General features: G+C 54.8%; 4 protein-coding genes across 4 annotated transcripts; 3 read left to right on the top strand and 1 right to left on the bottom strand.

Annotated features, from left to right (window-relative positions):
* Positions 1–1,648: 1,648 nt before the first annotated feature.
* LRP88_08760 (uncharacterized protein) lies at positions 1,649–3,808 on the top strand (the record flags this gene model as incomplete). Its single annotated transcript, XM_083245260.1, has 3 exons — positions 1,649–1,822; positions 1,932–2,230; positions 2,284–3,808. The coding sequence occupies 3 exons, from the start codon at positions 1,649–1,651 to the stop codon at positions 3,806–3,808; spliced, it is 1,998 nt and encodes a 665-aa protein (XP_083099754.1).
* A 2,320-nt stretch (positions 3,809–6,128) lies between these two features.
* On the top strand, positions 6,129–7,265 carry LRP88_08759 (putative methyltransferase-domain-containing protein; the record flags this gene model as incomplete). The annotated part of the gene is made up of 2 exons (XM_083245259.1): positions 6,129–6,866; positions 6,942–7,265. 2 exons carry the CDS (start codon positions 6,129–6,131, stop codon positions 7,263–7,265), a joined length of 1,062 nt encoding a protein of 353 aa, XP_083099753.1.
* Positions 7,266–8,100: 835 nt separating this feature from the next.
* On the top strand, positions 8,101–9,298 carry LRP88_08758 (uncharacterized protein; the record flags this gene model as incomplete). Its single annotated transcript, XM_083245258.1, has 5 exons — positions 8,101–8,276; positions 8,357–8,419; positions 8,469–8,997; positions 9,058–9,198; positions 9,272–9,298. 5 exons carry the CDS (start codon positions 8,101–8,103, stop codon positions 9,296–9,298), a joined length of 936 nt encoding a protein of 311 aa, XP_083099752.1.
* Positions 9,299–10,278: 980 nt separating this feature from the next.
* On the bottom strand, positions 10,279–12,746 carry LRP88_08757 (uncharacterized protein; the record flags this gene model as incomplete). The annotated part of the gene is made up of 7 exons (XM_083245257.1): positions 10,279–11,314; positions 11,363–11,756; positions 11,804–11,954; positions 12,005–12,136; positions 12,189–12,287; positions 12,345–12,555; positions 12,625–12,746. The coding sequence occupies 7 exons, from the start codon at positions 12,744–12,746 to the stop codon at positions 10,279–10,281; spliced, it is 2,145 nt and encodes a 714-aa protein (XP_083099751.1).
* Between the last annotated feature and the right edge of the window lie 3,451 nt (positions 12,747–16,197).

Raw genomic sequence — 16,197 nt, 5'->3', positions numbered from 1 at the left:
TCCCGTCCTGGGCTGGCGACCTGACGGCCAATTGGGGTGCGGGAACCGTCACGGTGACAAGGGGAGACGCGACAATCCGACCATTGTTGTTTTCTGAGGTATTTGGTCGGTTCTCGTCGTCGACAGAGCCATCACCGGTGACTGCAAGATATAATGGCTCAAGCGGATGACCTTGACCCAGAGAGGCCCGGCGAACGGGACGGGAGGAACCCTTTGGCTTCTTCTGGGATGTGGTACTCGACTAGCCCAACGCCTTGCATGCATCCACCACTTGACCTCCGTTGCTGTGGAGCACCCTCAGATACTTTGCACGTCTGTATCCAGGTTGAAAGCTGAAGTGTCTGGACAGTAGCTCGCCGTTTCTTGAGGCCGCCACAGGGGGTTTTCAGGCGCCTCCAGGCGCTGGGAGCTGAAAGCCGATACTTTGGCTGTACCCAAAGGGGGACCTTGGCCGGTTGACTCTTCCACACGCACCACCACGACGCACGCCACCGCAGCCACGGCCCCATGTACGCTAGCGAAGCTGAGTACTTGTGTTATACATTGAGTCAGTGAAGGGTGCTGGAGGCTTGCCTGTAAATTCGTGATCGACAGCGGGCTGAGGGCCTGACGTGCTTCCTGGCCAGGGCACTGACAGTGCTACGCTGCCCGTCCGACCCAGTAAAGCTGCGAGTAGCGTCATGTACCCCCCTCCCCGGACGAGTCTCCGTAGTGTACCGTGCGGGCGGCTTGGCGCACCCGGGGAGACTGCATCCCTTGACGCTGGTGCTGTTTAATGTCGCTCGCTGGGTTATGCTGGGTTTGTACTGTTCCAGGTTTGGAGTACTGTGCTGTGCTGTGCTGGGCTTTGCTGCGCTGTGTCGTGTTGTGCTAGCCCGGCCTTGGGCGCCTCCTTCCCCCGGTCGACTTCCCTGTTTGGCCGCCCCAATGGCCCTTGCCCACGCCCACGTCCACGCCCACTCCCGCCCGTCACTGATGGAAGTGGTAGGCACTGGGCACTGCACAGCACCACACTGCAGGCAGGCACGGGTCCGGTACGGTACGGTACGGTAGGTACCTCCCCAACTTCCTTCCCTCCCATCTGCGCGCAGTACCTTGGTACACCCTCGTCTCGCTCTTTCGCCGCTGCCGCTCCCGTTCCCCCATCCATCGTCTCCGCTCTCCTCCAAACCTCCATCAACTTTCTCTCTCACTCCTCTCTTGCTCCTCGACGAGAGTTGCAATTCCCAGAGGGTGCTGGAGCTTCTTTGCGCTTGCGGCGTTGTCCATTGTTCCCGTCAGTGACAAACGCCCGGCGCCTCTCCTTTGTCCTCCTGAATCAGACAAGGCTGTTGCTGCTGTATCGGAGAAGGGCCCCCAGCCTTTGGTTCCCGTACGCCCAACCAAGTCATCACAACAGCGGCCTCACTCTCGGCTCACCTTGTTGGATGACAATGTGACTACGCTCTTCACCTTACTTCGAATCCGCCTGCATACATTAACGAAACCTACACACTCCGACCGCGCTCTTCTCTCAGCTCCGCCTCCAACCTTCACGGCTCGATCCCGCGTTCCCATCTCAACCTTCCGCCTCGACTGATCGACACAACATACACATCCGCGTCATTTCCCACTCCACGGCCTGCCCAGGCTCGTGATATCCTCCAGCATGAACTCGCTCAAGGTTCCCGAAAGCGGGCTCCAGCTGGAGGGCTCGACTGGCAAGGATGCCACCCTGCCGTCGCAAGCCTTCGCCCTCACCCTGAGCGACTTCGTCATTGAGGACATGATAAAATCATTCCAAAACGGCGAGAGCATTAACCTTTCCCTCGGGTCCAAGCCGGTAAGTACAGCAACACGATGCCTTGTACCAGTCGCTGTCTGTATTGGGCACGCGTATATGGTGATGTGCCCTTTGCATCGTCGTCGCTAATCCTCGACTCTTGTGCTAGACTCTCATCTACGGCTCCAACTCGCACATCATCGCTCCTCCTCCCGACTCGCACCCATACGACCTCTACCTCACAAGACCATTTGAATCGACACGAACCGCCGAGAAGATCCCGCACCCCGGTTCCCTTTTCCAGAAGCCCAGGGGCGCCACATCGTCAAACAAGGCTCAGGTCGAGAAGAACATCGACGCCAAGCCCAAGACCACCAAATCCAGCAAGAGCACCGCGTCTTCGGGGTTGGACTCTGACATCGAGGCTCTCCAGAATGGCCTCGCGGCTCATGCTGCTTCTCGCGAGAAGTCGGTCTCACTTGGTTCTCAGTTTGGGTTGATCATACTAACGTTTGTTGAAGGGCTCGCATGGTTGACAGCCTGCCGGCGAAGAAAGGCTCCATCAAGGTCAAGAGCAAGCTATTTGCCGGATACGGCTCGACTCCACGGTCTATCCCTCAATCCCCTGGCCAAGCTTCGATAGGCTCTCCTTCGATGACACCCTCGGCTTCGCAAAAGGAGGACCGAGCCAAGGGAGACCGCGCCATGTTGGTGCACGAGCTTGCCGTGGCAGAGCGCAGCCTCGAATACCTAGCCGGAAAATGGACAGGCAAGCAAGAAGACTGTGAACCGACCCTCCGAAAGGTTGCCGATTTGCTTAACGATACCAAGAAGTGGGCGTTGAAGAAACTAAAATGGAGGGAACTCGATGTCTGGAATTACGATTATGATACCCAAGAGATACGGCAGAAGGCGATTGACAACGCAGTCCGGCAGTACGACAAGCAGAGAGTCACTGTCTCTGAACCAGAGTGGGACAGGCTTCTGCCTAAGGAGGAGCGAGGAACGGGCAAATCTCTGAGCCGAGTGCAGGCCAATTTGGGCAACAACGCAAGCACACCGGCTATCACCATCGAAATGGCGGATGGTGGCTCCACACCGCGAGGCAGTGCGGAGTCTCTAGATGGAAGCCGACCTACGGCTAGAGGAGAGGCCATGTCGAGATCCACATCGAATCCTCTCCCTGCCAAGCCCAAGAAGCCAAGTGCACAGGAGGCTCAGGTCAAGCGCCTTTTGGGCAAGTCCAAGTCCAAGGCCTCAGCCTCGGCTTCAGCTTCATCCTCCAAGGCCCCGTCTACCAAGGCATCGCCTACCAAGCCCCGAACAACAGCGAGCAAGCCCAACGGAGGCCGTGTCCTCTCTCAGGCAATCATCTCGAACTCGGACAGCTCTGGGGATGAGGCTGCACCTGTCATCAAGGCTAAGCCGTTGCCCAAGCCTGTGTCCAAGCCTGCAGCCAAGACAAAGGATACAGTGGTGGCCAAGCCTCGGCCTTTGGTCAGAGAACCGTTGAAGCAGCCGACAGTGACGAAGCGAGCCCGTGAGGACGATGATTCGAGCTCGAGCTCGGGGACACCACTTTCAAAGCGAATCAAGCCCAAGCAGCCGCTCGCCGGTCCTCGACTCAAGCACCGCCCATCTGATGCCAGCCAGAACTCTCGCGGAACGGTCACGTCGACATCGATGAAGAGCAAGAACACGTCTCCGACCAAGTCGTCCCCTCTGGCGTCATCACCGCCCACGAATGCTTCAGACCTTGAGAACGAGGCACCACCCGCACCCGTGGTGACGAAGAAGCGCAAGGCAGAGGGCTTGAGCAAGGCACCGGCGGCGAAGCGATCAGCATCCTCTCGGTTCTCGGACAAGCTTGTGCAGAAGGCACAGGCATTCAAGGTGTACTATGAAAAGTACGAGGCTCTACACCACGAGATTTCGGCGTTGGACAACCCACCAAGCACAAAGCTGGGCCACTTGATGGAGATGAGGGACCGGCTCCAGATTATGAAGAATGAAATTTACAGCGAATGCCGGCCGGAACGGAGCTGAATGGCGGCGACGGCGGCGGTAATGCAACAGGGAAGCCTTCGGAGGAGGCTTTGATTTACAAGGCGCACAAGGCATGATGACCAATTGCTTTTACATTTTGCGATTTGCACCAGGGAAAACCGGAACTGCATGGACAAGAGGCTCTCGGACGGGTACAGAGCACTTTTGATTTGCGTTGACTTTATTTTGATACCACCTGATGAGCCACGCGGCTAGACTAGGCAAAGGCCGAGAATACAGAAACTGTTGAAATTGAATGTCGTCTGTGGACCTGTTGTGACTGGGCTGTCGTCTATGAGCTTGACTGTGACAGGCGTCGCATCAGCGATGTGACGAACAGTGCTACTATGACGTGAGTCGCATGTGATTGAGGTGCGTGATTTCCCTGGCATTTACCAAGTTGGGCGGCCGAGGGTCGATCCAGTTTTTTTCTGGGCGGGCCAAGCGCGGGATGGGGATGGAGATGGATGTGGGCTGATCCGGGACGGGCCCCCAAACCCAAGGCTCAAAGAAGATTAGCGAGTTGCGGATCTAGGGTAGCTTTCTTGGTGGGAGGATGCGAGCTGCTCATCTGGGCTACATGGGGATTAAAGATCTGCATGTTTGCATGAATGGCTTGTTCAAGTGTTGAAACGTCTTTGTGGGTGTTCTTTATCGTTTTGAATGACCTGGTGGTTTATTAAAAGGGCTTTACTGCAGCTTATCGATACTGCGAGAAGAGAAATGTGATGACTCTATTCAGATGTGGAGATCGCTCAAAAGTCTTTGTACTATTGAATACAAACAATGAAAGAGTAAGAAGCAACTAGAAACGTGACATGATTTTGCCGTGGTTAAATAGCCCAGAGAACCTACGGACAACTCACTCCCAAATCAAACAACAACCGGAACGAATCCCTACCGTTGGCAACACATACTCTCATCAACTGACAGAGCGAATCACCTTTGCATCACTTACGGCAGCTGTCGATAGAGCTATTAGTCATGCCACACCATCATCACCATTGGACAAGCATAATCCCGAAGGACGATAAAAATATGCACGACAACAATGGAGGAGACGATGTTACGGTTCGGGGTGCAATGGTCCCCCCTCGGCAGGGCCAGTCTCCCTCTCTCGGATTCGCCTTGAGGGAGCTCCTTGGCCATCTCACCAGCGCGCGGCATACCTGCGAGACACAGCTCACGCAGTTCCAACAGCATTGCCAGCGTCTAGGAGTCGACATGTCCAACCAAGCACTCCGCCAGCGCGAGTGGACATTATGGATACAGGAGCGGTTCGACCCCGATATGTGCCCACACCTTCGGGACATTATCGATCGGGACCGCCGCCAAGTTGCGGCCTCATATAGTTGGCATTACTCGCCTAGTCAGGATGTGCCCGGGCACTTTGCTAATGCTGTGCGCCTCCTCGATGTCTCTTGCCAGACGTTGATTGGGATGATTCACCAAGGCATGAATGACTGGGATGCTTTTACGAAGCTAGAGTTGGAGCTGCGCGCCGCCGTTGGTTATGCCAATTTCAGCAAAGAGGTTAACCCTGGGTATTTCTGGAGTTGAGAAGGAAACTGAAGAAAGCGAGGGATACTGGATGTGCTTGTTTATGCTTTCTATCGCTGGCGTTTTTTGTTTTGATGTTTTGAGTTGGAGTTGACTGAGGTTTGCGATAGACTTTGGGAGTTCACGCATGTTGGGCAACAGGGGTATACGGGCTGGCCAATCGGGAATACAGTGGGGTGGGGGGGGGAGAGAGAGCTTCCCTTGTCAGCCACGTGGGTCAGACGGTGATCCCCGACTGAAGCTGAAGCTTGTGTGGCAGTGCAGACGTTCCTGTGGCTCAGCCTCGGTGTAAGACAAAAAGGGATCCTCAGACCGACCTCGCCGAATCGGGACTTGGCGATTTCATAGCTACCTACTTTTTTTTCTCTCACCCTATCATGACTCTTATCAATAATTTTTTTAGCCGGCCATTGTTAGTGTTGATGGGTCCCACGAGAGGCAATAATTGGTGATGACTGAGTGGGTTCGGTTCCCATCTTCGCGCCTTTTCCCCCGGATTTTTCGTGCTCCCCCTTGTGAACTTGTTTAAAAAACTCAAGTGAGTTGAGGTTGATAACGATAAAAAGCAAGCTTCTTAAGTTTCTGCTGCCCAAGATGCGTGCTTGAACTGTGCTCTTGTTATAAGAGCACGTCCAACCGATTCTGAACAACTTCCTCTCTGCCTTTGAGTCCTTTCTCTTTGCCACAACTGCAAAATTTCCCTTCTCTTCCCCTTACACCGTAAATACTTGGTATCACCGCTTCCCGACGACACTCCACCATGGGTCTTGAACCTCTCGACTTTCCACAGATGTGGCAGCGTCCCAGCTACGCCGAGCTGGCCGTCGTGCTGCAGAATCTTGAACTCAGCCCTCCCATCTGGAACCACAAGCGTCGCCGCTCAGAGATTATCGAGGAGCAAGAGTCACTCGCGAGCCAGCGCAAGAACGAGGTGACCCGCTATCTCTCGTCCATTATCAAGAGCCCCCTGGCGTGGATCGACGACGATGAGGAGAAGGAGGACCTCTGGACTCAGGCCAGCAAGCGCATGTCGGAACGATGTGGACGTACGGCCATGGGTGAGGTTATTCGGAGGTGGCCCTTTGAGACGGCGGCTGCGGATGAGTTTGAGCTCATCATCCGGGAGCCTGCTCTCACTGGCGACTCTCTAGGTCTCAAGACGTGGGGTTCTTCTTACGTCCTGTCGCAGCATCTTCCACGGCTGGCCGAGACGTCGCTGTTCCGACTGTTTGACGAGACGCTGGGACAGTCGCCCCCCGATGTTCTTGAGCTCGGTTCTGGAACTGGCCTCCTAGGACTTGCGGCGGCGGCTCTGTGGAAGGTTCCCGTTGCCCTCAGCGACCTACCCAACATCGTGCCCAACCTCAAGGACAATGTGGACAAGAACAGTAGTCTGGTCGAGTCCCGTGGCGGATCACTCACCGTCGGACCCTTGACCTGGGGTGGAAGCGAGGATGAGATTGACCAGACTCTGTTTGGAGAGCCTTACCAATTCAAGGTACGTGTTTTTAAAGATTGTCTCAATGATGACACATTCATCTTGATCCGAACGTCTCTGACTGTTGATGACTAGATTGTTCTCGCGGCTGACCCCATGTACGACGACGACCACCCAGCTCTCTTGGCGTCGGCCATCTGCCAGAACCTGGCGCTGGGCTCCGAATCGCGGGCGGTGGTCATGGTGCCGCGAAGAGACGCGACGACGGAGAGGCTGCTTGAGTCGTTCCGACAGGCCATGCTGGACCTGGAAACTCCGCTGTTCTGCGAGGAGGAGGATGAGCTGGCGGGCCAGGATGACTGGATCGGGGACGAGGAGGAGGGGAGGGTGCGGTGCTGGCTGGGCGTGTTTAGCCGTGGAGGATCTCCTCGGACAGTGATTAGCGATGATGCGTCGTAGGGTGCGTGACCGTGTTGTTGACAGTGATGAGAGTGAGGTGCTCCTTGGATGCGAATCATGGAGAGGGAGGGAATGACCTGGAACTCTTTACCAACCAACTTTAGACAAATAGACATAGACGACTTAGAATAAACAGAGAAGCAAGCGCAGGTGACTATAGAGACCAACAATAGACAAGCTTGTTTTTGGTTGAGTCAGGGCGTGCCGAGTGAACAATCACAAGACGCCCATGCACCCTTAAGAGGCCCGTTTTCCCTCCATCTCCGGATCCTCACTCAGCCTCCTCTTTTCAACCTCCACCGAAACTCCTCGCACAGTTTATAGCAACTGAACCCTCTTTTATTTCAGAGTACCATCTCTGCGGCAACTCTTTTTTCAATACCCCTCTGCCAACTGCCTCACGTGCTAGCCCTTATCGTCTGCCACTCGCAGCGCTGAAGGCAGCTAAACACTGTCAGTTGTTGACAGTTGCAAAGCGCCTCGACGAATAAACACACCCCGCCTGCTTCCCTCGTGCACACTCTTCTCCTGCTTCTTCCTCTTTCCTCAGTCAACATCACCAACTCACATCGACTGTGAATAACACACACAACGCATACACCCACCCCTCCAACATTTCCTGCATTTAATCACAGTTTCTCAATTTGTTACTCGATTAGGAACAATACCTCTATTCAATGCACTGTCGCATTCTTCATTAGGAACCCCCCCCGGCTTCCAGTCGTCTCTTGGAGAGCGTGAAGCGCGTTCAAGAGCGTAACCCGACAACTTCCCCTCCTCCCCTCACACATCAACACCATTCCCTTCACCACCACCATTTCAACCCTCAATAAGAATGACGGGAAAGCCTAGCTACCAAGCCAACGAGATTCAGTTTGCCCTGGAGCTCATGCTCCAGGACCTCTACAATGAACAGATCTCGGACGCTTTCGATCAACGCTTCGGTCGCCCTTTGACCGACAATCAGATTCGCTATCTGCGCAACAAATATGGCAAGGACCCCGACTTTGGGTAAGTAAACAATGAGGCATCCTTTCCTCGCACTGTTGCCTCGAGAATGTCATTGCTAATGCGATGTCTGTGCTTGGTAGGGCTCCTCTGGTCAATCGACCTGCGAGCAAGAAGTTGAAGCGCCGTCGTGCGGAGCCTCCCGAGTGAGTTACCCTTTCGCTTTCATACAGAACAATGACACTGACCTCTCAGACCTCCTCGACCCGAGAAACGGGCCCGACGTGAAGTACCGACTGCGACCGCGCCGGTTACTCCAGCCGAAGTTGCCCCCTCCCCAGCAGTTGAACCACAACAGCTGAAGTTGCCCCAGCAAGGTCATGAACTACTCTCTACTGTTGCCGAGACGATTGTTAAGAAGGAAGAAATTGCATCACCGACCCCCAGTCAAGCTTACGTGCTTTCACCGACCGCTCCAGCCTCCAGCTTGCCTGCTGCTCACCAGGCCCAAGAGGGGGGCTACGTCCCCAGAACCACGGCTGGACACTTTTACCAGCAACAGCAGGCTACATGGAACACAAACTTTTACCCGATAAGCACAACTTTCGGCCAGACTTGGGTTGCTTCACCGGCCGAAGAGAGCCCCGGCCTTTCGACCACACCCACACCCACGCCGAATATCATGTCCCCTCAGCAACCATGCTTCTTCCCCAGCCCAGTCAATGGCCTTCAATATCGGCCTCACAATACCCAGCAGTACCGCCATGAACTACTCTTTCAACCTGTAGGCGCTCAAGTTGTCGCAGGCGGCCGGGCCGGGGTGTAGAACGCCCCCGTGCCTCAGCCAGCCATGACAGAGGACGTCCCCCAGAACGTCCCTCAACCTGCTGAGATTGTCCAGACAGGACTGATACTCACTCAAACCGATGAGGAGGCTGCTCCCCAGCAGACGATACCCTCTGATGAGGTTGAGTGGCGTGAAAACGTAAGGACAGCTCGGCAAGCTGATAACCAACCCCCCCTGACCTCTCAGCTAACTCAAGACGTCAACACCACAGTTCGCCAAGTTCTTTCAAATTCCGTAGGGAAGCGACAGGCATACTCCCAACAATGGCCCTCAGACTCACCTCCGACGCCACAAACTACCAGTCGATCCATACCCCAGCAGTCTCTTGCGGACTACGGATGCACATTCCAAACACCCTCGACCCAGAGCCTTAACACGAACACTCTCGACCCCAGACTGTTTGAGGAGACCACAGATTCGGTGACCTCTCCTAAGCATTCATTCAAACATACATAACTACACATGTCACTTACCCACGTTGACAAGACTTTCCCCTTAATTTTTGGAACCCGAGAACACGATAGGATTTGCGTGAGAAACCCTCTTACTTAACACCCAGCAAGTTGATGAAGCGAGACTTGCTCTGGAGATTTGCGAGCTGCTGAATATCCGCGCCGTTGAGACTTGTTTCGCCCAGGAACCTTGGGCCATTATGGACGTCGGTTGCACAACACATGTACGAGTTGAGATGGGACACAGAGGAATTCAGAACTAGGAAAGTTAGATATCTTAATTGGATACCTAGTTCTTGAGCGAATCTCCATCGCTTCCCATTTAAATAGGTAACCTAGAACCAATCCAACGTGCTCGTGAGATGTGAAATCCTTCAGTGTGCCACGTAATGACAGAAATGGTCGACGCCTCCGGCTTCAGCTGCCGGCTTCTCCTTCAATCCTCCTCTACCTCCTCATATCCATACCAACGCGCCCGCCAGAGCCTTTCAAAAGGGTATCTCGTGCATGTAGAAACGAATAGACCACCACGTAAATCTCTCCAAAATAATCCCTCACTTCCTCCTCTTGTGCGTCATGTCTTTTCGTGCAAGGTAGTAGATGAAATCCGTAACACCAACCTCCAACAGCCTGCCATGACTCTCTGCCTCCATCAAAAAGTCCCCCAAAAAGAAAGAAGAAATAAAATAATGCAGTCATCATATAAGTGCAGTAGTTCGACGACAGCGAAGCTGCGGGATCAGAGCACAACCTCGGCCATGGTCCCTCAAACGCTGATGGTCACATTTCGCTGGATATTGACCTCCTCGATTGGGAAATGGAATACGATTCGGAAGAGGTCGCGCAGGTATGCGTATCGTTGAGAACTCTTCATCATCATCTGAATACTTTTGGCCATTTCCTGCGCCGTGACTCGCTTGCCTCGGGATGGCAACATGTGGTGTCGGGGGATAATCGAGTCCATTAGAACCGAGTTCTTATACTGTGCTAGCAAGGCCGAATGGGAGAGAAGAGACCCAAAGGATCCGGCAGGAAGATCCTGCACAAACTTTTGCAAGGCAGTGGCGGCAGCCTTTGGATCGGTGATGGCATCGCGGTTAAAGCCAAGATTCATAGCCGCTCGGAGAACGAGTATCTTCGCGCGTGTCACATTGGCGTCTTCGGACGTTGCTGTTGTCGTTGCTGTGCTCGACGTCCGAACACTGCTCTTGGAGTAGCTCGAGAGGTTGGAAGCGCTGCTGGACCATCGACCTCGACTGTTGTCGCTGGGGGTTCCGAGGACCAGAATGTTGGGCATCGTAGGTGAACGGCTCTGAGGGGAGATGGGCGTATCCTCAAACTCGGTCACTGGAGTTTCGGGCACGACCGGTGGTTTCCTGGGTTTCTCTTCTGGGCGAGCACTCTTGACGCTCTCATGTTTCGACGGAACCGAGGATGGGTTCGACGCACGGCTTTGCCGACCGCTCTGTTCAGGGGCGTGGTGACTGAAGGTCTGGCTCGATCGAGAAACGGATCTGTCTGGCCGAATCTGCGCCCAGCTATCACGGAATACGTCGCACAGCTCCCAACAAGCCTGAACAGTAGAGCTCAGCAGCTCTTCATCTGGAGGCCTGCCATCGCGCCTGTTCTGCCGAAGGTTAAAGAGCATCTCTGCCAGAGACCAGCTTGCGCCGAGCAAGTGGTCAGTCTCCTCAGACAATTCGCTGCGTTGCTTCATGAGTCGGTGGCACAAGGCGATGTAAAAGTCCAACGTTCGCTCCCTAAACTCCTCTGGCAGGGTGCCATCTTGAGCACTGTACAGGCTTTCCAAGCGTTAGAAAGAGAACACACTTCCGGTACATGCCACTCACTGGTTGTTAAGCTCAAAGCTGACACGAAGAACCGAGTCTGCCGTCTCGTCGTCGCGTTGCCGCACGTCAAAAAGCGCTTGGCAGAAGTCACGGAGGAGATCGAGGTTCATTTTAATACTGAATGAGCCCGCATCTGCGTCTCGATTCTCGTAAAGTCGTTGACAGAGTTTCCAACAGGTTCGCCATGCCTTCTCATGTGCGTCGGGGGCGCTGGATTTGTTGAAGGCACGGGTGCGGTGAATCGAGCTCAGTTTGGAAAGGCTATTGCATAGAGTCCAACATTCCGCAAGAGTAGCTCGTAAAGTCTCGATCTCATCTTGGTGATGAGACATCAGTATGCCGTCTGACTCGTACTCTTCGTCGTCGCCCTCGGCTTCAGTTTGCTCGTCGATTTCTACCAGTGTTAGCCATGCACATTGCCACGACCCATCCTGAACCCACTCTCAAGGCTGCTCGTACTACTCGAGCGTAACCGCGTGCCCTCATCCAACATGGACTGTAAATCTTGAGCGCGTGGTGTGGCGCTATCTATGTTGTACTGTACAGGGTTGACATCGGTTGAAATCGGAGGACGAGCTGGATGCGTCGATGTCTGACGACGAATTAGATGCATATCGCAAAGCCAGGTCATGTACAGCATACCTTCTCGGGAGAGCTATCGGGAGAGCTATGCGAAAAGTTCTTGGGGGAGCCATTGGCAGCAGATAAACTCTCGACATCGGATTTGAGAGGTGTCCCTTCACTCGACCCCTCTGGCGCTGATGCCGGAGCGACCTATGCCGTGGGTTAGACGTGATACCCTGCCGATCATTTGAATCTCACTTACCCAGCTGGCAAAGCTTTCAGGTGCATGAATAACAGACACTGCCTCATCGTTGCTGGTCTGATGCACGTTTTCAGAGAGATTGGTAGTGAGCACCAAAAGCTACATTGAGTCAGTCAGCGTCTGACAACCATTGAGGTTTGGATCTCGGAGACGAACCTCGGAGCGGCGTGAGGGCCTTGGGTCAGAGGTATCTCGATGGATATCCTCTGCAACGTCATCTTCTATTTCGGTCGTCTCGGTGCCATTGGATGTAACTGGTGATGGGCCTACAATATCGCTTGGGCTCATGACATTGAAGGATGAGCTTGTCATGCGATGGATAGAGCCAGGCCGGAGGGAAGATGAATCGGTGCTCGGAGGAGAGGAGCTAGAATAATATGGTCAGTAAGAGGCCGGTGTGCTCATGTTGATATAAGCGGACTTGATGTCAACTCACACTGGCCTGAAGGGAGCACGCAGGCTCTCGGTGTCTGTAGACGTCGACATCTCTTTCTGGTAGTAGGCAAAGGGAAATTGCAAGCTTCCAGTTGATGACCTCAAAGGGGCCTCGAGGGCCATGGCTGGAGCCAAGGGGTGGAACTATCCAGGAGGGCCGAGGGCAGATGTCGAATACTCCAGCAGGAGAGGGAAGCTTAAGACGGATTGCAGCGATAGGCTTCCAGCCAAGAATGCCTTGCGGACTCTGCAATGCGACAAGGTTGAACGGTGACCCAGTCTTGGAAGAAGAAAGACCCAAGACGTGGGATAGCTATCGTGGCAGTGGAACGAGGAGGTGTGGTGTTGGTCGGTCGGTGGTCGGCGGTCGTGCGGCCGGGAGGAGGCCCGTGGGATATGGGTGTCCCAAGGTCGGATGGTTTGCGCCGATGCTTCCAAAAAGGCAATGCGGGAGAGGAGAAGGATCGCAAAGCTCAGGGCAGCTAAGCAAGACACCAATGTTGAAGCAAGGGCTCAGAGAGCTTCCAGAAACGAAGCAAGCACCTCAGTTGTCGGAACGGGAAACCAGCTCACCGGGAGGTCGAGGCGAGAAGCAGAGGATGGACAGGATGGAGGGCGGGAGGTTTAAAGAACCAGGCCGAGCCAAAAGCTGGAGCGGGCGGTTGCAGCGACGGACTCAGGCAGGCAGACGCCAATTTGACAGGGGTCAATAGCCAAGGTCCCTTGTCGATGGGACACCCCAGCCCTGTTGGCAAGGGTGCTGCAGCAATGCAGGTAGCTTCTGTTACTGTCAACGCAGTGAGCTATGGGAACTGCAGTACCAACCACGACCTCTGGTGATCTTACCCTTGGCACCTGCGAGTAGCTGGCTTTGGGTCAGGCCGGCTACCTTGCTGCCATGAGATGTGTGTGCGTGTGTGTGTGTTATTCTGGTGGAGGCCGGAGCTGCGGCCTGCGCTTGTCGGGACGCGATTGTTGGCGCGGCCAGTTGGAAACAAAAGAGACGCAGAGGCGCGATGGATGTTGAGCATCAAAAGTTTCGGTTCCCCTTCAAGTTCGGGTTGCTTTTGCTGTCAAGAAAACCCTTGGTGACCGGGGAGAGACGGCTTACTGGATTGCACAGATCAGCAATGACAACCCGACAAACTGGAAATACCAATCGTCAAGGACTGAGGGAAGAGGGACGAGGGTGGAAAAGACGGGGGGATCATGAATGGGGGCGTGCCCTGGCGGATGGAATATGGGATGTGTGGGTATGGATGGGGACGGAGCGAGCTGGTAGCGGAGCGGAGGGGCTCTGCGGCTAAGAGTCGACTTGTGACAGACCCCCAGCCAGAAGAGCCACCTCGAGCTGCGTGCTGCTGCCGACTCGGGGGTGGACCAGCAGTGGATCGACAAGCAGTCGGGCGTAGGTTTGAGTGAGAGAAGTACGGATGGAAGTCAGAGAGAAGTTGGGGGCCAGAAGGGGAACATGTTGCCTGGTGTTCTGTCGAAAGCCAATTCTTGCTTTTCTGAACTCGACACTCGACCAGGTTAGGATGGATACGAACCCAACTAGTTGTGTATCATTGAGAAGAGAGAGGCCAGGAGAAGATGGCTTGTGCCAGAACAATAGCGGCAACCCAAAGTCAGTTGTATTGGGGTGTAGTACACGGGAGAACACCTACTCAAGGACACGAGTTCAGGGCGGAATTACATCAACTCGACGGGATGGATGGCTGGAGCGGCTAACGTCAATGTCCCCCTTACTATCCGGCTGCCTTGCCTCTGGTGTTGTCCTTGGCGGGATAAGTAGGGTGTCGTCGATGCAACCTTCTCTTGACTGCTTACCTACCTACCGTGTACGGGATAGGTGGAGGCTCAACGGGTGTCCTCGCGAGGAAGAACGAGCTGAATCAATCGTGCCCAACTGAGACAAGCATAGGTTGTTGAATGTTGAATTGCACTTTCAAGCTGACCAAAAAGAAAAAACACTGATAATGACCCAAGCCATACATCCAGTACCAGTACCGAGGGCAAGTACACCGAAAACGCTTAGAACGTGATCATCGCCGTTGACGGAAGGAGCCCTGGAGCATCAGGCTTGGACGAACGGATCAAAGGACGGGAGGCCCATCCCTGCTAGCACCTGCCTTACTTCTGGATCGCAATCTTTTCCCCATCCCAAGACCTGCTGACTTACACTTGGTGAGTGTGTACCTGAGGGCTAACTTAACACCCGTTATATTATCTGTCATGGATCTTTTCTTTCACCGTCATCGTTTGACTCTCATCTCACCAGTCCATGCCTCTCCGTCTACCTGCCCTCCCTCTCGTAAGACTCCTTTCGTCTACCCATTGACTCACTGACTTCGGATCTGCGGGTGCTCAGCTTCGCGTTACTTTGCGCCCATCAACACACATGCTCGACGGATACAAGAGAACATCCCCAGGCGCCCACCGCCAGCAACGGGCCAGTCAAACCCCGGCAGGCTCGTCGAGGGGATGGGCGTGGCCTCCTAACCCGTGGGGCTGCATCAAAAGGGACAGGCGTCGGCGCTTAACTCACGGTGGGACTGGCCAGTCCTCCGCAGTCCCCCACCCCATCGCTTCCGCCAACGAGTTGCAGCCCACCCAATTGCCATGCTCAGTGGATCTCAAAGTCTGGTGTAGGCAGGACTTGGCCGAGGATGCATCCAAACACGCACGGCACCGAGCCCTCTGTGCAGCACAGCAGGCAAGCAGGCTGTCGGGCTGGCAGGCGAAGCGTTCCCTTTGTCAATGCCATGTGCCACGGCCTGCTGCACAGCATCGACGGCACGGAATGTGACACTCAACTCTCCATCCCAATGATCGACAACCGACCTCAGCCCGCCCTATCCCAATCAGCCTGTATTCGGCACGGGTGCCACCCGTAGGATGCATTCTAGAGCCTGATGTTGAGACGAGTGCAGGTCTAACGGTGTGACCATGGCAACTTTGCACGTCGACAACCAACATATCGTTACTCCGCATAGCGTGTCATCCATCTGTTTGTTGACGGCCCAGTCGGCCGAGGTTTTCCAAGGTTTTCATCATACGAAGCCTGAATGGAGGCATGTTGGTTGTGTTCAAACCTTCCATCATGCGGGCATTGTTGTGATCTCGGGCCACCTGAATCCGAAGCCGTGCCCTAGTGGCCGTCCAAACCATGATCGATGGTTGCTCTTTGTTGTTTCGTTTTGGGAGCAACTCAGCCCGCCATGTCCGGTCTGGTCTGGCCGCCGGAGGAGCGACCTCCCTCCCTCCACTTCCTTCGAGAGCGAGTCCGGGCGCAGGTCCCATCCGAAATCCCACACTCTGGGACTTGTCGATTGTGCTGGTAAACGCCCTGGGCGCGCAGGGGCGCCACCAGATTGCCAGACGGGCCAGTCAGCGATTAGCCTCTTCGATCCCAGCAGTCTGGTCCCGGCGGCTTTAGCAACGCTAAAACAAACCGGTGGTCCCACTAGCCGGGGCCGCAGAGCGGCCTCCGTGACGCAAAGTCCCTTCCCTTGTTGGAGCGCCCAGCGCGCTCTCTTGGCTGTGCGCCTTGAATCCGATATTGGCTTTGAGT

The sequence above is a fragment of the Fusarium phalaenopsidis genome, assembly GCF_050370095.1.
Source record: "Fusarium phalaenopsidis strain FUZ10S chromosome Unknown contig_32302, whole genome shotgun sequence".
Taxonomy (NCBI): Eukaryota; Fungi; Ascomycota; class Sordariomycetes; order Hypocreales; family Nectriaceae; genus Fusarium; species Fusarium phalaenopsidis.
Note: the sequence above shows the minus strand (reverse complement) of the source record. Positions and strands in the feature narration are given on the sequence as shown.